Below are 23,104 nucleotides of genomic sequence, written 5' to 3' on the forward strand. Positions count from 1 at the left end.
AAAGGGAAGAGGAACCTGCATGCTATATTGCCTGAAGATTGATGACATGATCAATGGAACAGAATAGGAACCCAGAAATATACCCACATAAAATATGACCAAGTGATTTTTAACAAAGCTGCAAAAAAAGCAGACAGTGGAGAAAGGAGAGTCTTTTCAACAAATAGTGCTGGAACATCATGTGCAAAAACATGAACTTCCACCAAAACTTCATACCTTCTACAAAAATTTACTCAAAGTGGATCATAGATCTAAACATAACACATAAAACGATAACACTTTTGCAACAAAATGTATGAGAACCTCTTTGGGACTTGAAGTTAAGCAAAGAGCTCTTAGACATGACATCAAAGGCATAACTATAAAAATTGATAAAGTGGACTTTATTAAAAGTAAAAACATTTGTTCTGAGAATTGCATTGTTAAAAAGAATAAAAAGAAAAGCCACACACTGATTAAAAAAAAAAATATTTGCAAATCAAATATCCAACAAAGGACTTATATCCAGAATATGTCAAGAATTTTCAAAACTCAATAGTAAGAAAACAAACAACTAAATTAAAATATATGTAAAATATTTGAACAGTCACTTCACCAGAGAGGGGGATACAGATAGCAAGTAAGCTCATAAAAGTTATTCAACATCATTAGCCACTAAGGAAATACAAATTAAAACCATGATGAGATACCACTACACACCTATTAGAAGAGCTAAAATTAAAAAAAAAAAATTACAATACTAAGTGCTGGCAAGGATGTGGAACAACAGAAACTTTCACATATTGTTGGTGGGGATGCAAAATGATACAGCCACTCTGAAAATCAGTTTGGCAGTTTCTTTAAAAGCCAAACATACACTTACCATAGAACCCAGCAATCCCACTCTTGCACATTTACCCTGGAGAAATGGAAACCTACGTCCACATAAAACAAGTGTTTATGGCTGCTCTACCCATGATGCCAAACGTGAGAACAACTAAAGTGTCCTTCAGTAGGTCAATAGATGTATAAGCTGTATGCGTCCATACAATGGAATACTAGTCAGCAATGAAAAAGGAAGAGCGTGCAACTATTTAAATGACTCTCAAAAATATTGTGGTGAGTAAAAGAAGCTAGTCTAAAAAGGATATCTATTATATGGCTTCATTTATAGAACATTCTATAAGTGACAAATTTATAGCAATAGAGAACAGGTTGGTTTGGGGGACAGCATTACTATATAAGAAAAACACAAGGGAGTTTGCGGGGGTGATGAGACAATTCTGCATCCCGATTGTGGTGGTTGTTACATGAATCTACACACGTGTTAAAATTCATAGACGTGTACATCCTCTCCAACCAAAGTGAATTTTACTGTATAATCATTTTAAAAATAAAAAATAGAAATGGATGGATGTATTAAACAGCATATTAGACACAGCTGATAGAAGACGTAGTGAAAAAATTGTCCAGAATACAGCCCAGAGAAAGTATATGAAATATGAAAGAATGTATTAACAGGATATGCATAATTAAAAGGAAATTTAGAGTCCTAAATATTTAGTAATAAGTAACGTCCAAGTTGAGTTTATCCCAGGAATACATTTTGGTTTAGAAAAAATCTATGAATGTAATTTACCACAATAACAGATTAAAGGAGAAAACCCAAATTTATTGTTTTAATAAATGCAAAAAGTAAACATTCAATAATATTCAATATCCAATCATGGTTTTAAAAAATCTTAGCAAAATAGGAATAGAAAGGAAGTTCTTTAACCTGATAAAGAGCATCTATCAAAAATACCCACAATAATAATCCTAAAGGATGAAGAGAATCTGGAAGAATTCCTTTTAAAATCAAGTATCAAGCATTTCTATAGAACATCAAACTCAAGGTCTTAACCTATGCAATAAGACATGAAAAAGGAATGTAAAAGAAGAAAGGTGGAGAGACTATTCTTAGTTGCAGGTGAACATATATGTCTACATAGAAAACCAAAAAAGAATTATTAAGAAAAGAATGAAATTAGATGAGTGGATACAAAACCAATGTACAAAATTCAACTGCATTTCTCTAAAGCAGCCACAGTTAGTTAGAAAGCACAAGTTTTCAAAAGAATCCATTTGCAATAGCAACAAAAACAAAGAAACAAAAATGATGTATACATAAATATAAATTACCTAGGAGTAAATCTAACAAAAAAATGTATCATCATGTAGCATGTTTTTGGATAAGACTCAACATCATAAAGGTGTCGGTTCTCCCCAAAATTGTGTATAGATTCAGTGCAGTTCCAATGCAAAAACAAATAATGCTTTAACTCTTCTTCATGTACTTCAGTGAAGTTTGATCATTTTTACCTGAAAGGGATCATTATATACTTGCCCTGGGACCTAGGACAAGGGCTAAGTTTTTTCACGTGAAAAACAAGAGGATGAGAACAGATATCCCTGAGGTCACTTCCTGTGCTGAAATCCTAAGATCTCTGAAGCTCTCAGGAGGGGCTGTGTAAGGTGCATCTGATGCTTCTCGGTGGCTCCTCTTCTGCATTGCCCACCTGACGGAAATGAAGTGATGAACCAGGGCGGGAATGCGTCTCAGACTCCTCCCCGAAACCTTGATTTCTAACAGGAGGGAAAGAGGGAGCAAATCATGACACGTCCAAAACATTATGTAATCACTGCAAATAGCTTTTAAAGGATTACATAAACATGGAAAATATTTATGACATGTTAAGTGGGGGGGGAAAAACTGCGCCTAGACTATAATTACAATTCTAAACGCAAAGACAAGATCCAGGATGTAAGGCTGCCCAAATTGTAAGTTCCACCTGAAGACATGTTTTGGTTGGCCTACATTTTATGCTTAATTCTAATTGTTGGTCAGCGTTTAAAAGTCCGGAGGTTTCACATAAACGTCCAGATTTCTACTTTTTCTTAAAAATATAAATACTGACCAACACTGGACCAAATTCCCACGTGACAAACAGCGACAGGAGCTGCACTGAAGCTGCCCCTCAGAAGGGGCCTCACGCTATCTTGCTGGCTGAGTCCTCACCTGCTCTGCTTCTCTCATTCTATGTGAATGTGTGACACCTCGATTGTAATGCTCTTTCAATACCTCCATATTTTGTTCATGCTGTTCCCTTTGTCTGAAATGCCTTTCCAGCTTTCTCAATTGGCAAAGTCTTGCCCATTCTTGAAGCCTGAACACAAAATGTCATTTCTACCACGATATCTTCTTAAACCTCCAGATTGGACCAAGTCCCACAAAGCCGAACCCCTGGAGGAGCCTTCTGTGATCTCTTCATTTGTGTGTCCCCTACCCTGGACCAAGCCATCACCCCAAAATAGGGAATGCGTTTTATTCCTCCTGGAAGCCCCAGCCTGCATCACCAAGCCCAGCACAGAGTTGAAAGGAACTGACGAAGAGATAATAGGTGAAAACAAAATTGTGTCGAACGGATGACGGTATCAGGAGAGCTTGTGGTTTCTTCTTAAAAACCTCTTTTAATGCTGGTATAATATCTCCAAATGGGAACACAGAAGATGGTATGTGAGGGAGCTCTGGACCCCTGCCCTGCCTGGGAAGGGCTTCCAGGTGTGGCCACACTCTCGGCGGTCAAGAGCATTGCAGTGGCCATTTGCCTTCTTGGGACTGAATGGTAGACTGTTCAATATGATTGAGGAACATAGTAAAGACAGGTGACGAGCACGTACATGAGTAAAGGCTCTGGTTTCTCTCCTAAATCCTCTATCCGCTTCCTGGAGTGAAGGCAGGGCGTGCGAGGCATTTTCAGGCCTAGAATTTGGGGATTCCAGGAGCTTCTGAGCAAGGTGCATGTGTCTAACGGTCCAGGGCCACTCAGCCTTCCTGCCTGGCTCCTGGGAATGCAACCAGGTCCTGGTAGGTCTGTCTGCATCAGGGTCCACTTCCCCAGCCTGGCCCACTCCTTGGATCCTAGAACACAAGCTCCCACTTGCTGTCAGGCTGAGGGCGTCTGCTTTCGGAGGTGCAGAGCAAGGTCTGTGGGCTCAGTGAGCACCTGCAGGAGCCCCCTTGCTGATTCCCACGTCGCAGGACCACAGGTGTAAGAGCTGAGACTGTATCCCGGGTCCATCTGCACCAAGACCTTCTTTCCTTCCTCTGTATCAGGGGTTTCATTTCCCACCTTCCTCAGTGCGCTTAGGCTCTGATAGAATTAAACGAGGAAAGGCAGCAGGGTCCATCACATGTCAGCTCTCACTGCTGGTGCCATGTATTAGAAGACGTTTATTTAGGGCTTTATTTGGAAATTGTTACATAATACAATAGTTTTCACTGAGTCGCACATTTACCACAGCTCCACTGCTGTCCCCCTGTCACTTTAGGAAAGTTCCTTAACCCCACCGTACCTCAGTTTCTCCATCTGTAAAATGTAGACAATGCAAGGACCCAACTCATAGGGTTGCGGATCAAAGTACATTATTCGTTAATGCATGGAACAGGCTTAGGAGAGCGAGTGGCATAAAGCAAGTGTTAAATACAGGGTAGCTCTTCTTATGGATAATGGAGAGAGAAAGTTTATTATGATAACTACGGTACAGGTGTAGCTATTTCGTTTGCTTGGTTCCCTTGTCATTCCTTGGGACTTCTGGAGAGCAAACTAGCGACGTCATGACATGTTGGTCTCTGAGTTCTTTGAACTACGTGTCTTCTATGGGGTCGTCCCAGTCGGGCGAGAGGTTTGACCGGTGCAGAGACACCCAAACACTGGTTTCATCAATTCTATCTTGTGCTTCCTCATTTTCTCTCGCGGGTTCCATGCAAGCCCCTCACTTTCCCCTCGCTGGCTGTGTTTTAGAAATAATACCCTGTTTCTCAAATCCTACGAGGCGAAGGCCACTTGGGCATGTTTCTGTCTTTGTCAAATGACAGCCCAGACACAAACAAAGGTTTTTTTTCTGCCTCCATTCTCTTTTCCGCTTTCTCTCTACTTTTCTTTCTGCTTCACCCTCCCCGTGGCCCCTTCCACTATGAAGTCTGTCTGTCTGTCATATTATGTAAGTTTGGGGATGTTTTTGATCTACAAATCACATAAGAAAAAAGATTTTCTGAAGTGAGATGTGGTGCCAGAGAAATGACACAAACCTGAAAACATCACGTCATCTGTGCCTCATCCATCACCCCACATCCTGGAGGTGACACGGCTCTGGGGTCTCTCTCCTCCCTCTCAGATCAGCTTGAATCACTGAGAAGAAAAATCCACTACGCAAGGAGCAAGGGGGAGGAATGGGAAATGTGCCCGTTTATATGAAAAATTGGACAAAAGAAGACTCAGCTCTCGCAGGCTGTAACGAAGTACTTGAATGTCTGCTGGCGTCAGTAGGCATCCATTAGCATATCTAAAGGTTCGTTTTTAAATCTGTTGATATGTCTGGTCAAAAATTATTAACCTGAGCAGGAAGTGGCTGCAGGCTTTTTCGGAGGGCCAGGCAGACACACAAAAGAGAGATGAAGGGAACTTATTGCCCGAGCCCGCCTTTTGTCACCCGCGGTCATTCCCTAGAGAAAGAGCCCAGGGTTGGGGACGGAAGGGACTTTCGAGCCTGCAGCTGAGATGGGCCAGACGGGCTCCTTAGTTTCCCTTAAAACACAGTCCAGCTCAACAGGGCTCACACCACTACTTGTCCCCATTCTTAGGGATCGTCCGTCATGCACCCCAAAACTGCAGTGAAAAGCCTGTGAACCTCTCATAGCTCCTCTCACATTTCTTACGTCCTGACTCTGTTTTTTGCTTGTTTTGTTTCCTTTGTTTTCATTCAGGTGAAATTCACATAAAATGCACCATTTTAAAGTGAACAACTCATCACCTCTGTCTAGTTCCAAAATATTTTCATCACTCTCCCCAGTAAAACCTGGAGCCATTAGTAGTCAAACCCCGTTTCCCCCTTCCCCAGCCCCTGGCAACCACTAATGGACTTCCTGCCTCTATGCATTTGCCTGTTCTGGACGTTGCATATAAATGGGGTCACACAGATGGGGTCTTCTGGTTCTGGCTTCTTTCAAGTAGCAGAACGTCCTCAAGTTTCATCCACGGAGCGTGTGTCAGTGCGTCGTTCATTTTTACGGCTGAGTGGTATTCTGTTGTCTGGAGGTGCACATTTTGCTTCTCCCTTCATCCGGTGATGGCCACCTGGGCAGCTTCCCGCTTTCGACCCTGTGAACAACAGTGCTATGATCACGCATAAACACGTTTTTGAGTGAACACCTGTGTTCACTTCTTTTGGGCACATACTTAGGAGTGGAATTGCTGGGTAATGTGACAATTCTTTGTTTTGATCTGTTTTGTTTGGATTTTTTCTCTCCTTTGGCTCCAGTTTCCCAAAATGTCCAGACGGTTCTTCTCTGATTGGGTCATCTGGATGGTGCGTTCACTTGGCTCTAGTTATGTCATTTGGAGCTCTTCGGGGGTCCCACATAAAGCCCGAGGAAGCTGGAGACACCGCTCCACAAAGGAACCCCATGTCCTTCCCGCATGCACAGTGGGGCTTTGGGCTGGGGGGGCACCTTTGTCAGTTCTGTCCTCTTTTTGGTCCCCTTGCCTTTCACTGTCATATGCCCATGGGGTCATATCAGGCCCAGGGGAGGGTCTGCCTCCTTGCAGGACCCACTGCCTTCATGGATCACAACGCTAGATAGTTGCCACCTCTGTTCACTCAGAGCCTGTCACTGCCCTCTCTGAGCCAAGAGGGGTCTGATGCACCGGGAGTGTTCCCCGTGAAAGCCCGTGTCCTCCTTAGGAGTGCTGTGTACTCACTGCCTTTGTTAGCTGGGAAGTGAGGAGGACTCTGGACATCAAAAGGCCTGGAGTACATTATTCCTTTGAAGAATGGGGCCTCTGCTGAAAAACGAGCTCAGTTACGATGGGAAAGAAAGCAGGGGCCAGCCCAGGCACTGAGTGCCCTGCACCGCCATGGCACTCTAACTCCTAGAGGGGCTGAGGGAGAAGCCAAGGAAGGGCCTACGTAACGTCTACCTCCAGACACATCACGAATGGCGTGAGGATTTGAAATAGAAAAAGGGGGAGAGCGACGGGAAAGGAGGCTGGGCATGCAGAGCAAAGTCCTGTCCTTAATGGGTCATTCAGGGTCTTCGCTAGAATGGCCACCACCTAAAGCAGCTCGGAAGCAGATCAGACAACTCCCACCCAGCTCCCAGGGTCTCCACAAGCACTGTGTACACAACGAGTGCTCTCAGCACTGACCCGAAGCCCACCCGGCCCCTGGGCCTCTCGGGGATGGGGTGTTGGGCTAGCCATCTGTAACTGAGAGCAGACCTGGCCCCACTTAGCCTGCCTGGCTCCTCTCCCTGCCAGGGAAGGAAAGGGCGCCCACTGCTCCTCCAAATCACTCTCTCCTGGACTTACAGCGTCTGGCTGTTTGGATGTTCACCTTTGTAGTCCTGAAACCTCAGGGCTGCTGGAGGATCTCCGAGACATTGCTGTCCGCTTCATTATACCCACCGGCCCTCCTCGCTGGCCCTGGATAGTGCGTTCTTCTGTCACTCTGCCCTCCCCGCAGCCTGGCCCGTCCACCTGGAAGGCCCACCCTCCTTCCACCCTCCTCCTCTTGCTGGCAAAATCCAGCCCATCCTTCAGGAGCAGCTGTCTTCCTGGACGCCCCTCGGCAGGTTCAGTCAGTTGTCTCGGGCTGCCCTCAGTATCTGTCCCCATCATGGCAGGGACACGAAGCCATCGCTTCATGCTCTCCTCAGTGTCACCGCACTGAGACTTGGAGGGCGTGCCCATGGACTGGTTGTCCTGGGAGGTGATGTGGCACAGAAAACGGGTGTGGGCTCAGACCTCCCAGGCACGTGGCCCTGGGAAGGTTACCTGACCTCTCCACCTACTTCCCTCATCAAAACTGGGGGGCCCAGAGCACCTGCCTTGCTCTTCAGACTGGATGGGAGTTTGTAGCACGATTCACTGCAGAGAAGCCTGTAACAGACGATGAAGGTTTGTTTCTTGTTGTCTTCTCTGTCTTGTTTCCCTCCACACCTTGGTCTCCCCTGAGCCACAGACAGTGCGTGACAGGGGGTCAATATCTGAAGGATAAGGGACGCCTGTGTCAGGGGCAGAGACATCTTCTCCCATCACGTTCCCTGACGTTTTTCAGCCATCCTTTTGTCAACATCACAATGTCCAAACCTGCAAAGAACTTTTATAAGAGTTTATTTGAGCTAAACTGACGACATGAGCTGGGGAGCAAGATCTCAAATGCTCTGGAAAAATAACAGTTTTGCAGCTTCTTTTATACATTTGAAATGAGGACGGAATGTGAGGAAGATGACGTGAGAGTGGGAAAAAGGAAGGCGGGGATCAGGTTACAGGATAGTTAATAAGGGTATGTGCCCTCTTCAGGGTAGTTAGCTTCCAAGGGTCTGGAAAAGAGGCATTTCAAAGGTGTGTTAAGCTAGATGCACAGAAACAACAGGGCTGCTTAAGGCAGAGAGAAACCTTTTGTATGCCTGGGGCTGACTGCCCACTGTGACCTGCCCAGTTAGGAATTTAGGGTCAGATCACCTGTGAGGTTACATTCAGTCAGATTTACGACAGTGCCCCTTTCTCATCCTCACTTTTGACCTGTCGTTATGCTGCTTGCCGCTGGCACACGTGGGCAGGGGCTGGCATTTGGGGCAAAAGACTTGGCTTCCAAAGAGAAGGGTCTGAAACTATGGCAGCTCAATGGTTTGCATTGTTTTTAAAGCTGTTTGCAAAGCATGCCAAACTGTTTATGGCAGATCCCACATGAGATGGTTCACCCTCCACCCAGAGCTGGCCACACCCTGGGCTGAGAACCAGCAGGGAACATCCTGCAACTTCTTTTCCATCTTAATTGTGCATTTGTGTTTTCCTCCAGAAAATGACAGAGCATCTGTAAGTACAACCTGATAGAAAATCTGGCTGGAATTTGACTTTTACAACCTGCAAATGGATCCTCTCCCTTTTTAGATAAACACCCAGGGACAGACCCATGCTTCCTCTGACTACTCAGGAAATGCATTTTGGTGATGGCTCTATGGTATGTTTCTTATCAGAGGGAATTCTCTAGCTGCTGGTGTGTGGGGGGTTTTTTGGTGTGGTTTTTTTTCCAGTGCTGTAAGAGCTTGTTGGACCTGAACATAGAAGAATTGAGTCAAGTTCCTCAAGTTAGTTTTTGGGTGTTTAATAGACAAGTCCAAGTTCTCTGCATGACCCAAGGCTGAATCACCCACCCTTTGGCTGCTGCCCAATAGAATGATCTTAGATACCATAGAGCCACTATGTAATTTTTATAACAAAGTCCATTCACCAAGAAGACTCCTGACTGGCTTAGGCGAGCACACCCCATGAGATGGTTAAGGATCCCTAATATATAAAGAGCTCTTAAAAATCAATGAGAAAAAGAGGGAAAGCCTATTGGGAAAATGCAGAAAAGGCATGAGCAGGCAATTCACAGAAAAATAAATCCAATTACCTCTACAAATATGAAAAGATGCCCGGCCTCACTATTAGTTAAAACAATGAAAATTGAAATAATAGGCGGGCTTTTATTTCTGTGTCGTCTATCAGATTGGCAAAGACAAAAGAGATTAGCACCATCCCATGTCACTCATTGCTGGTGGGAGCATAAATTGGTCCAGGCTTCATGGGAGGCGGCATAGGAAGGGTGGGGACCCTCTGGACCTACCGGTCAAATGTTAACTGGATACTCTTTGATAGCAATTCCACATCTAGGAATTAATCTAACCTAAAAAGTAAGTGTACAAAGGTATACAAAGACAATAGTTAGGGAATCCTTTTTAAGAGCGAATTTAAAAAATTGTCCCTACCCCCAAAAACTGCCAAGCCCAGCGGTTTCCACAGGTAAACACTCCTAAATCTCCCATTCTCGTGCTGTTTACAACTGTCGAGCAGAGAACAAGAAAGAAAACCTCCCAATTATTTTTATAAAGCAAACGTAACATTGATACCAAAACTAGACTTCTTATTAATATGAAGGGGAAAATCCAAGCTGAAATATAAACAAACAGAAGTCAGAAGCACATGAAAAGAATACTACATTAAGACCAAGCCTGGTACAATACTAGGAAATGTGTTAATGTAATTAATCATATTAATTGACCTGGGGGGAGGAAGTCAAACGATAGCTTCGATAGTTGGAAAAGCATTTGACAAAGTTCCTGATAAAACACTCAATACAATAAGAACAGATGGAAACCTCCCTAATATGACAAAATATATCCATCGCAGCCCCCTCGTGCTTAACAGGAAAAACACAAAACATACCACAGCAAGCATTATGGCCGCTGTTATTTAATTGTTCCAGAATTACTGCAAATGCAATTAGAAATGATAAAGAAATTAGAAGTATAAAAATGGAAAAGAAGAAAATAAAATTTTGTTATTGTTGGATGATGTGCTTATATTCCTAGAAAACCCCAAAGAATCCATTGAAAAGCGATTATAAGCAATAAAATAAATCATCAAGGGATGATATGTTAAAACATCAATAGTTTTTACACACACACAAACACACACGCACACACATGCACACACACACATGTTCACACACAGGCACAGAAGCTAAAAATCCTGAGTCTCGGTTCATTTTTTTTTAAAGATAAAATACTAGGAATAAGTATAACAAGAATTAATAACGAACTATATGGAAAAAAAAACTTTGAAGACTATTGAAAAACAGAAAGGAAGACAACTGGAAAGACAAGTCAAGCTCTACAGATCAGTTCTTCCCAAGGTAATTTATAAAGTTAACTTGATGTGAATTAAAAAAACAAACAGGGGCGGCTGGATGGCTCGGTTGGTTAGAGCGCAAGCTCTCAACAACAGGGTTGACGGTTCAATTCCCACATGGGATGGTGGGCTGCGCCCCCTGCAACTAAGATTGAAAACGGCAACTGGACTTGGAGCTGAGCTGCGCCCTCCACAACTAGACTGAAGGACAATGACTTGGAGCTGACGGGCCCTGGAGAAACACACTGTTCCCCAATATTCCCCAACAACAACAAAAAATACAGACAGCCTTTTTTTCTTTGACTAGACAAGGCAATGCTAAAATTCATATGGAATAATAAATAAGATAGCCAAGGAAATCCCGCAAAGAAGAGGAACAAAGACAGGGATTATCCTGAAGGATATTAAAACATATTATAAAGCATCAGTCATTAACAGTGTGGGGCCAGAGATAAACAAAGACACAGCAGACAAGGTCCAGATCGACTCAGAACACATACGGGCGTTTAGTGTAGGAAGGAGAAAACTTGTCAATCAATGGAGAGAAAATGGCCAACAAGTGGGGCAGGGGACAAGTGGGCAGCTCATTGCATATGCCAGGATGAACTCGAACTGAATCACAGATTCAAATCAGAAAAGAAAAAGAAGTCATAAAAGTGATAGAAGAAAACATGGAAGGATTCTTTTATAACCGTTCGATAGGGAAGGCCTTTTCGTTGTGGCTGAAAACATAAAGGGAGCAAAAAAATAAAATTTCAACTATACAAAAATTAAAAGAAAAAAACACTCTAAGAAAAATCAAAAGGCAAGACTAATTGGGGGGGTGGAGTTAAAAGTTTTACAAGTTACAACTTATGAAGTCTTGGATGTGGTTACCCAACTTTCTAGAAATGGCATGGATTTTGGCAGTGGAGAGTTAAAAGTGCGTTAGGAAGAGAGAAGAGAAAATGAGGGGACGGCATGCATGCAAACATCTCATGAAGTAACGACTGGAAAGATGCCGCCATATTTGCTTTGCACATTCAGACCTCGCCTCTTCTTCTGATGGAGGAGGCAAAGTTCACTTAGTGTTAGCTCCTCCCCCTTGATACAATCAAATTAGAATTTAATTTCCTTTATGAAATACAATTTTAACTAAAAGATTGTCATTAGAGTGTGACAGGCTCTTGGAATTTTAGAACTAGAAGAATCATTAGAGGTCACCTGAGGGGACCTCATCAAATTACACTGATGGGAAGTGTTATGGACTGGACTGTGTCCCCTCCCTCAAAAAGAATTATTCTATTTTGAGGTCGTGGTCCGCAGTGCCTCAGTATGTGACTGTATTTAGAGAAAGGGTCCTTAAAAGAGGTACCGAGGTAAAATGAGGTCACTGGGGGGGGGGGCCCTCATCCCCTGTGACTGGGGTCCTTATAAGACAAAGAGATCAGGACACAGACACACAGAGGGACGACCGTGTGGGGACACAGCGAGGAGACGGCCGTCTACATGCCGAGGACAGAGGCCTCAGAACCAGCCCTGCCGACACCTGGCTTTCGGGCTCCAGCCTCCAGGACTGGGACAGTGAGTGTCTGTTGTGTAAGCCGCCCGTCTGTGGGGCTTGGTTATGGCAGACACTGGAAATGAATACAGAGGTACCTTGGTGACGAGGAGTATCTTGCTGCTGGGGAGTATCTTGCTTACTAAACCCAGCAGGCTTTCCCGTAAGTCTCCCCCTGCAGGCCCACAGGAAGCTGCTGCGGGCCCTGCCCTGGCCTCTGCCCAGCTCCTGCCCCTTCTCCTTGCCGCTGCATTCTGGACGCTTCCCTCCCAACTCCGACACCTCCTGCCTTCACAGAACCTTCACACCTGGAAATTGTTTGGGCTCCCTTTTGGCCACTTGACCAGCTGACTTCATCAGCCACTCTCAGCCCCCTTGGTGCCCTAACTTTGATGGCCCAGCAGCCTCCCAACACCCTCTGCGCTGACATGTCCCCAAGCAGCCTTCCCCCCTCAGCGATCCTGAGTGTCTCTGAGTGAGGAGCCGGCTGCTGGCTCGCTAAGGAAGAACACAGTGAAGGGGCCGGGGGAGGGCTGCGGAGGCGGGGGGCTTCCTGTGCAGGGGCCAGGACTGGCCCCGAAGACTGATGTGATTCCCATCCATGAGCAGAAGGAAAGGGAAGAAGCACGCCCCTTGGAGTCACTGTCTTGTTGGCCTAACTGCTGGGAAGCAGAAACACCTGATCTCGGGGTGCTTTAACCAGCCAGTTTCCCCGTGAAAATTCCTCCAGTGTTCTTCACAGTCCGTTCCCGTCTTCGTACCATTGTAGATGCTCCAGTATTTTGAGAGATATTCAATCCTTACGTTCCAGATTTATTTATACTGAAATCATCAAAATGCTGTGTAAGGGGATTTAGGTGTTCTTTTTATAGACCCATTAAACCATTTTTGCTTTGAATCACTGTTCTGGCAGCTACAAATGAATTCAGACACAATCTCCATGACCCCTCCCAACTCCAGTTCTTTCATCCGAAGGCTCAAAATTGAGGAAAGTGCTAGATTTGGCCAAACAATTTCCCTCTTGTCACTTGAGATTGATTGTGTTGCACAGGCAGGAGACTTTGGGGGGCCCATGTCCACGTCCACCATGCTCGTCCTGGAGGGGCTCAACTGGCCTGATATTGCTTCTTAACCACACCGTGTGCATGGGGTCCCCTCATCTGGATTACAAACTCCAAAGGCAGGGACCTCAGCGTAGGCGGCCCGTGCATCTCCCTGCTGCTGGGGGACCCTTCCCTCTAAGTGCACGCCCCTCCCACATTTTTCAGACACTATCAGGGCTCCTAGTTTAAGAAACTCTGCCTGGACCCTTATGTTCATTGCAGCATTATTTACAATCGCCAAGCTATGGAAGCAACCTAAGTGTACATCAGTCAATAAATGGACAAAGAGGAAGTGGTACATATATACAATGGAATATTACTCGGCCATAAAAAAGAATGAAATCATGGCATTTGTGACAACGTGGATGGGCCCACGGGGATTATGTTCAGTGAAATAAATCAGACAGAGAAAGACAAATACCACATGATTTCACTTACATGTGGAATCTAAAACATAAAATGAGCGAACAAAATAGAAGATACAGAGAACAAATTGATGGTCATCAACCAGATGGGAGAGTGGTTGGAGGGCTGGTTAAAGAGGGAGACGGGATTAAGAAGCACAAGTTGCCGGTTATGAAAACAGTAAGGGGGGTGTAAAGCACAGCATAAGGAATACAGTCAATAATATTGTAAGAACTATGCGTGGTATCAGAGGGTACAAGACTTACTGGGGTGATCACTTTGTAAGGTATATAAACGTCTAATCACTATGCTGTACACCTGAAACTAACATAACGTTACATGTCAAATGTAATTGAAAAAATAAATTTAAAAAAGTTTTTAATAAAATTACGTATGTCAAAAAAAAGAAAGCACCACCAAAAAAACTCTCCGTGCGGTCTGGCCCAGGGCTGCTCAAACGTGGTGAGGCTGGCCAGCAGGAGAAGCCCTTGATGTACCAGCAGCAAAGGAGGTGTGGTCTTCGTGAAGGCTTATCCTTGCACATGACATTGCCCGGGTAGAATGAGCAACTGGGGGACAGCAGAGGGAGGAAGCTTGGGAACAGGCCGAGGCAGGAATGCCCCGAGCCCTGCATCTCTGCCTGCAGCATGTCTTCTCGAAAGGAACCCACTCTGGGCAGGGCGGTAGGCTGAGTGATAGGCACCGAGATACCAGGTCCTACCCTCTGGAACATCTCAATGTTACCTTCTAAGGAAAACGGAACTGTGCAGATGTGATTACATTGAGGATCTTTGTGGGAAGATCCTTCTGGATTATTCAGGCCTTCAATGCACCCACAAGTGTCCTTTTAAGAGGGAGATGAGACATACACGGATGAGGAGGAGGTAATGTGACCCCAGAAGCAGAGATTGGACTGATGCAGCCACAAGCCAAGGAATGCCAGCATCTGGAAGAGGCAGGAAGGGGCTCTTAGAGCCTCTGTAAGGAGAGCAGTGCCGCCCACACCTTGCCATTGGTTAGGATGCTGGTCTCTCACTTCTGGCCTCCAGAATGGTGAGAGAATACGTTTCTGTCATGAAGCCACCCAGTGTGGGGTTATTTTTTATGGCAGTGTCGTGCGGGAGACCCTGCTCGCTGCGCCATTTGTCGTGCACGGAGGCCTTCTCGCTGCGCCATCTTTCAGGCGGGGTGGCCTGCGGGGTCTCTGCTCCCGCTCCCCACACAAGAATGCAGGATATGGTGAGGCCGAAAAGGAACACCCACGGAGCCATAGGTAGGGGAGTCATACCACTATGGTCTCACTGGAGGCTGGGCCCACCGGACGCCGACCTGCCGTCCGCTTTTCCGCCGACCGACCGACGACTCTTCTCCACTCTCTCCTCTGTTCCTCTCTCTCTCGGCTCTCCTCTTCCGCTCTCCTCGGCCCTCCTCTTCCGCTCTCTTCGGCTCTGCTCGGCTCTGCTCGGCTCCTCGGCAATCCTCGGCAATCCTTCGTAGCCGCAGCAGTTATACCAGCGGCCAATCGGCTAACCGGCCACAGCTGACGGCCAATGAGCCACAGCCGACGGCCATTCACCACCCGAGCCAGCACCCTTCCACGTGAGGCCGAGAGCCTGGAAACTACTTTCTGGGGCTCTGTCCCCACAGGCAGCCTTAGGAAGTGCAATGTTAGCGTGGAAAAGAGTTGAAGAAGAATCTAGAAGCAGATTCCGGAGGGACTGCCCCAAAGCCAGGGATACGGTGAAAGTGGCCCCTTGTCTACCTGTGTAGGTGAAAAAGGACAAACTGGGACCTGAGGGATATTGGTCCCCCGCTGCTCTTACTCAGTTTCTGAGCCTCGGTGTCACTGTCTGTAAAACAGCGTGGATGCAGGTGGCGTCCACACCTGGGATACGCTGCAAGGGCCCAGTGAGCTGGCATCGTTCCTTGCCCCGTCTATGTGGGGTGTGAGCAGCGTGTCGGTGACAGCCCACGAGGCCAGGACATGTGTGACAGGCAGATCTCAGCGTCCCAGGGCTGCCAGCTTCCTGTGTCACCTGTGTGTGAGCACAGCTGAGCTGCCCTTCTCACAAGAGGTGAGGAAAGACACTCAGGAGGAGCCCAGGAGGCGGAGACGTGGTCTGTGTGCCGACAGCCCTTCTGCACTTGACCTCAAGTGCTAGGGGAACCCTATCTGGTTCTTACATCACTCCCAGAATGCGTAACGACCCTGCGCTGGACTGGATTGTGGCCCAAACTCATTTGGTGAAGCCCTAACCCCCGTGTGACTGTATCTGGAGACGGGGCCTTTAGGGAAATGGTTAAGGTTACATTAGGTCATAAGGGCGGGACCTGATCCAACAGGCCTGGCCTTATGAGAAGAGAGGTCTCTCTCCCTGTCTCTTGATCTTGCCAGCCTCCAGAAAATACATTTCTGTTGTTTAAAGCACGCAGTCTTTGGTATTTCATTCTGGCAGCCCTGGAGTCTTAGATGTCCTGTTTTAATAATAATAATAATAATAATCTTTTACATGTATGCAAGAATTCAGGCGGTCAGAAAGCTTTCCTCTCTTACCTCGTGGCCCTCACACTCTCTCTATCTCACCATATGGACAACTGGGGTGCTATGGGGCCAGGCCCAGGACCCCGTCTCAGACCCCTGGCTTAGCACTATTCTTGATACACCAGTGTGGGGACAGAGTCCCAGAGAGCAGTTTCCAGGCTCTCGGCCTCACGTGGAAAGGTGCTGGCTCAGGTAGTAGATGGCCATCAGCTGTGACTAGTTGGCCATCAGCTGTAACCAGTTAGCCATTAGCCACTGATATAACTGCCGTGGCTGAGCTAGCAAGTGCGGGTTGCAGTTAGCAAGTGGAGTCAGTTGGTTGGCAGACAGAAGTGGATGGCAGGCTGCGGATCTTGTGGCTCCTGCTTCCTGTGTCTCTAACCCAGCTGCCAGAGAGACTATAGTGGTGTGACTCCCCTATCCATGGCTCCGTGGGTGTTCCTTTTGGGCCCCACCATATCCTGCATTCTGGTGCGGGGAGCGGGAGCTGAGACCCTGCATGACAACCAACATTATTTTTTATAGCCATTTGTTACCCACATGCTGGCTTGTTCCACCTAAGAAGGAATCCCATTTCCCAGAGTTGACAACTGAGAACAGGGCAGTTCAATGAATGTCCCAAAGCTGGAGGCAGAGGCCAGGCCTCTTCCAGGTGGAACCCCCAGGTGCTCCTGGCATCTTGACATAGTGGAAGGGGAGCCCCGAGTAAGTGGGAGGCAGAGCTGCCTCCGATCCCTGACACGTCACTCCTTAGGTATACGGGGCTCTGGCTGCCCCTGCCTGGCCTCAGTTTCCCTTAACTGTAGGTTCCGTGACAGAGGAAGCTGGTAAGTCCGAGCTACCTCCTCTGAAGCACCCATCCTGCAGCCTGGGTCCGTGCCCCTCTGTGCAGTATACAGGGGCAGCACATGAACGCAGTGAGATGGAGGAAAGGGGCGGGAGATGCCAAGATTGCAGGCTCCCCTCACCTTGCACAGCCTGCAGTATCTGAGAAGCCTCTAGGGTGTTCTTGGGCGGCCGCCATGCCCAGGCTATTAGCAGCCGCGGGCCTCTCCCTTGGAGTTCCCAGCCCTCCACATACCTCTGTCCTGTGAAACCAGATCCCACAGGACACTAAGCCTTCGGATGCCTGCAATTCCTCAGCTGATGCTTGGCTTAATTAAGACACCGACTTTAATGGCATTCTCACCGATTACTTTAAGAAATGGCAGGTCTGTAAGATGATATTTCCTGGTGTGCAAGGATATCATGATGAAATCTCCAAGTCATCATTTCAACACAGGAAGTTATCGGCTACCTGGGGCAGCCCTGGCCTTCCTGCACAATTGGCCCGCTGTTCCAAGCGTTATTTAAGAGGCCGAGGCATCCACGTTCCCCAGCAGTCGGTCAGGGGGGGAAAAAAGGATCAATTGAGTATGTTAGCTCTGCATATAGACCTTCTCAATGTTTGGTTTGCTTTGATGCAAGCGAAAAGTAAGCTCTATACATTTGAACCTGTCGCTTTATCTTTTCCAGACTTCTGTCGTGCCTCAAAGTCAGCTAAAAAAATAGTCAGCTCGAGTTAAATTAGCATTTCTCCATTTCCTCCTTTGTCTGTCCTTACGTCCTTTGGTTTTAAAAATGAGCCTCATATTTTTATAAAATGAAGACACTGGGATGTTTGCCTCATGGGACGACGTGACCACCAAGCACTTGCCCCCACCCCCACCCCAGGTTGCACGTGGAGCTGGTTCTGCCTTAGATCTACAGACACACTGGCCATCCATCTGGTTGTCAGGGTCATGGGGGAAGGGAGAAAGGAAAAGCTATTTCTATAAGGAACTGAATAAGTAGTTTCTCAAAAGAACTCCTCTCTCTAACATCAGGGCATCTACCCCTGTGTAGGATATTGTCCCTTTTACACCATGCTTCTCTGTTTTCTAAGGAACTGTCTGATATGAGCAGAACATGAAAACTTCCCGAAGCTGCCCACTGAGTGGGTGCAAGGGGGCTTTTCCGAGATCTTTCTCCATCATCAAAATAGAATCAAAATCGGGGCAGCACTGGGGCTGGGTCCGCACCCCCCGACACCCTCCATCTTCAAAGCTCTGCGAGGGTTCAGTGGGCTGATGAGTGGATGCTTCTAGTTTCCTCCCTCACCTCCTCGCCCTCTGGTGCCCTAAAGAGCTGTGCCGGCCAGTGTTCAGGGTGGGAAGGAGTGCTGGGAAGTGGGCTCCTAACCTGAGCATATGTCTCGTGAACCATTGAACAATGTCGACATGGGCACGGGTGTTTCCTAACATGCGGACAGTGCCAAGCTCAGATCTAGAGAGACTCATCCGTGCTTGGGAGATTTGAGTGCATTATCATTTTTCCAGCATGCAGTAATGATGGTAAGGGACCTGGGAAGCCTGCACTCTACCCAACAATGGCTGGAGCCGACCGTGCGGGTGTAGACAGGACTACCACCAGTGAACTGGATGGAGTGGACCATGCGGGTGTAGACAGGACCACCACCTAGGGAAGGAGACAAACCCAACTGATATGTGTCACTCTTTCTCTCCCTGAATATCCAGAACGTCCCTCCCTTGTCTCTCTCAGGAAGCGAGAGCCTGTACCGGCTTTGGCTCAGAGATCACCCTCCTCCCCCAGGCCCAGCCTGTCCTCTCCCCGCCTTGGCTGGTGGGCAGGCTCGCCTGTCTGCAGAGATGCATGGATCCGTTTATTTATTCAATCCACTTGATTTATTCATCAGATTTAAATCACCTCTTTTTGATAAAAGCCCAGAGAGTGGGGGAGGAAGAGGCTCTTTGGATACAGAGGTTGGTCCACGGCTGGTCCACACGTGCTTCCTGTTAACCCCTCTTCCAGGGTCCCTGTCACGTGCCAGGCCCCTGGGCAGGGGCAGCAGGACAGCGAGGCCGTGGAAGCCAAGCACTGGCGCCCCTGGGTTTCGCAGGCCAGCCTGGCCGGGGGAAGCCCCGCAGTGGGGACTGGATGCTTCCTGTTCCCTCCGTGGCTGCTGTGGGCTAACCCATGTGTTCATGGCAAGGGCAGCAGATGCAGGACCAGACAACACAGGTCATTCGGAAACTCCCCTCTTACAGCTCACGTCGGGAATCCTGGCTTGGTGTTCGAGTCTCTCCAGATCAACCACTTTCCAGAAGCTCTGCCTGCCCCCCACTCTGCCACTTCAGGCCCCTGGGGTCAAACCACCAGAGCAGCTACCCTCTCTCCCCCAAGCTCACTGTGCCACTGGGAAGCTGTGGGGACCCTCTCATTCCCCTTAATGACTTGGCCACTCTAGGCACCCGCATGTAGGCTGCCAGGGACAGGCTCACAGCCACTACCTTGTCCAGAAAGCTGCAGGAGAGTCCCTGGTCGGGAACATCACACTGCAGCCACCTGCCTTGGAGCGCCACAGCCCATGTCCCACTGACTCCAGGGGTACAAAAGGCCCCCGTGCCTCAAGATGGGACCAGCTCTGTGGTCCGATCCGGAGCTCCCTGTGGGATCAGGCTGAGGCCACTGCGTTGGCCTCCGTTCCATCCTGCCTACTTCTTTTCCATTCTCTTAAGAGCCGTCCCTGAATAAATCACATAGACTCAAACCCTTGCCTCAAGCTCTGTATCCAGAAAACTTGACCCAAGACCCTGCCCTTTTGTATCTCTAGCTTTGCTGCCTTCCTTCCTCGGTGGAAAGACCTCCTTCTCCCTTGTTACAAGCTAAACTGTGTCCCCAAATATTCATATGTTGAAGTTCTAGAACCCCCAGAACCTCAGAATATGACTATTTGGAGATAGGGTCTTTCAAGAGGTAATTAAGGTGAAATGAGTCATGACGGTGGATCTTAATTCCATATGACTGTGGACCTTATAAAAAGGGGAAATTAGGACCGGCACACACAGAGAAGACCATGCAGAGACACAAAGAGAAAACAGCCCAGGGCAGAGACCTCAGAAAGAGCCAGCCTTGTGACACCTGGCTCTCGGACTCCAGCCTCCAGGACCTGCAGACAGTGAGTGTCTGTTGTGTGAGCCTCCAGGCTGTGGGGCTTTGCTATGGCGGCCCGAGCAAACTCACACAGCCCTCCTCTCATGAACGTCACATTTATCCTTCAGAATCCAGCTGGAATAGCTTCCCAGGTTTTCTGAGACAAAATGAATCATTCATCTGGAACATTCTTGTGCCTCTCTTAATATGTATATATCATCCTCATTTGCCTTCCATTAGTCACATACATTTCTGTCCCATGCAAAGACTGTGTTTTTTAACTTATCCATCCTGTGCATTCCACACAGGAGCTAGTAAACGCTCAGTCAATGTTTGTCGAGTTAAAAGCGGGCTTGGATTGAATTCCTCGACTCCCCAAGGCAGGCCACCTTCCTCTTCCCCAACAGACCGAGTTCACTGGCAACCCAGATGCTATCACAAACTGGCACGGCGCAGAACAGGGTCCTGGCCAGGTCTCAAACACGGGCTCTATTCAGATGGCCCTGGGGACAGAGGCTGGGAACTTAAATTTCTTTCCATGCGGCTGAGGGCTTCCTAGGAAGTCACTGACTGAACACACCTCGCCGCATACAGACGAAACCGAGCACCGAATCCGTCTGGGTTCCCTGGGGGGTCCTCGCCTACAGGGCTGGCGTGCCCTGAGAACCCCCGTCAGGAGCAAGGCTGCTGTGGCTTCCCTCACCCAAGGTCAATCTTCCGATAGCGCCAGGCCGGACCTACTATCTGTTCAGTAGACAACATATCTACGTGTCAGAATCAGCAACCATCATCCAAGATGCTGGGTTTTTTTCTTCCTCGTTGAAATGGATCTTTTGAGAGTCGGTCAAGAGGAAAGAATGTGGAAGGATGGAGTGCCGTGGGGTACCTCGGTGAATGAGGCCCTTGATTATACGGGACCATTAAAAACAGGGAATTCACTCTCACCGCACACTTCCTTCGGTTACCTATAAATCTCACTGTCAGAGAAACTAGCCATTTGTTTTCCTGCAGAAGGGGGGAGAAAATGTCCAGGGCCCAGCGTATCTACTGCAGCGTTCTCCATTGTCAAGAGCGAGTTTTTGAAGTGAATGGATGTACAGGCGCTCTCCCTGCCCCCACCCTCCATCAGAATACCGAGAGCTGCTTTGCATAAGCTGCCTGTTGGGCAGAAGTGAAGCGAATGCAAATGTCATAGGATGGATTATGATGCCCGGCCCTTGCCGTGTGGACAATAGACTTCTCGCCAGACCCAACATTAGCTACAGCCAGGTTGCATTTTTAAAAGGACTTTTGTGCATTTCCCTCCCTCTTAGGACTTACGAGTCCCTTAAAAGACATCAAACGTGTTTAGTGCGGATATTCAGAATAAACGAGACCTTTTTCTTTTTTTTTTTTTCCCAGTGTGGTTGCCTTTGTAATAACAGTCTTCTTATGTGCTGGATACTTATGTAACTTAAGATGAAAAGACATTTTATAGCCTCCTGGCAGAATGATGGGAAATTAGCAGCATACCTGAGGCTCCTGTGCGCCTGGGGGAGTCCGTTTCAGGCCATGGGAAAGGGGCACTTTTGCACGGCTCCTTGGGACCGGCCTCCTGCTTTTCCGTATTTCCATGCAACGACTTTTCCTGCAGGCATGTAAAAAATACCTTGGTTAATTGCTTGTGATGAAAGAACATGATAGGGGAGTCGGTCTCAGAGACCCGTGGAGGGTCTGCCCAAGAATTCATTAAGTCACTGGTTTCTGAGTAGGTTTGTTTAAATTCTCGCATCCCTCTCTGATTTGGAGACATTAAAACAAACCGGGCAAGCTGGAGTTGAAGACAGGGAAGTCAGAATCAAAGGCTCTAAGCAAGTCGGCTTGTCTTAACGGGCCTCGCATGACCCGGCTAAGAAATGGGTCCAATTGTACCCACTGCCTCAGACTGTTTTGAAGTTTAATTAATGCTTGCTACATTTTGAGGTCCTCAGATGAAAACAGACCACAAACGCAGAGTGTTATTATAGGGTCCAATCAAATGCCATGGGCATTGTCTGAACTTTGTCCCTTCTAGCAATAGCGATTGCTGTCCTGTCCACAACACCTGCTTTGGAACCCACCTCCAACCCTTTGATTCTTACGGGCCTCTTAACATGTCCCAAGCTGTAATCATTCGATCTGAACACACTCTTAGCACCACGATTTCCAAGAAGGAAAGTGTATCTTTGCCGTCTCCTGTGGATTCTTGTCCTTTTCTCCGTCATCAACAGTGTCATTTGGGGATGACTGTGGTACCCACCACACCTGGCTTACGTTGCTCAAACTCGCAATGGTCTTTCCTAATGAGCAGCCAAGGAAAGAAAAGGTCTTGGGTTCATCGTCTTGTGTTTCTTCTTTTGTACCATAATGAAGTAGAGAGACTTCACTGATTTCAACCACATTTGGTTTCTAAGAAAGGGATTTGAGATGCACGTAGCTTTCTTTTACCTTTTGACCTGCCGTTTCTGAGACATGGGTTTGTTTGTTGTTTGTTGTTATTTTGCCCGGATCGTGTCTGCTGGGCAAGAAAAATGGGTGAAGGATCGTGTGTGATCGGAAGCTCCCAGGCTCACGAGTACATAACGTTGTTGTATAATCCTGCTAAGCCACTTTCTCAGGAGTATTATGTGAAGTTGAATAATTTTTATTTCTAAACACTGAATGGGCTGGAATGAAAGTGACACTCACGTCCCCTATGGGGTCTCTGGCTGTTCCCCCTGCCCAGGATGCTTTACCCCTGATGGTCATCTGGTTCCCTCCTGTCTCACTC

General features: G+C 47.4%; 1 protein-coding gene across 2 annotated transcripts in view; it reads right to left on the minus strand.

The window, feature by feature from the left end:
• Positions 1 to 428: 428 nt before the first annotated feature.
• LTO1 (LTO1 maturation factor of ABCE1) overlaps positions 429 to 23,104 on the minus strand; it is a 79,405-nt gene continuing 56,729 nt past the window's right edge. Inside the window, exons 4-5 of one of the 2 annotated variants that reach the window (XM_019755669.3) lie at positions 21,829 to 21,943; positions 429 to 2,604 (exon numbers count right to left, since the gene is read on the minus strand). In XM_019755669.3, coding sequence (XP_019611228.2) covers positions 2,578 to 2,604; positions 21,829 to 21,943 — 142 coding nt within the window. In that variant the 3' untranslated portion in view covers positions 429 to 2,577. Of the gene's footprint in view, positions 2,605 to 7,834; positions 8,066 to 21,828; positions 21,944 to 23,104 lie in introns of those variants that run through there. The other variant, XM_074336863.2, reaches the window with a different exon arrangement.

This window comes from Rhinolophus sinicus, chromosome 14, assembly GCF_057876585.1.
Source record: "Rhinolophus sinicus isolate RSI-liver-muscle chromosome 14, RSI-T2T, whole genome shotgun sequence".
NCBI classification, from domain to species: Eukaryota; Metazoa; Chordata; class Mammalia; order Chiroptera; family Rhinolophidae; genus Rhinolophus; species Rhinolophus sinicus.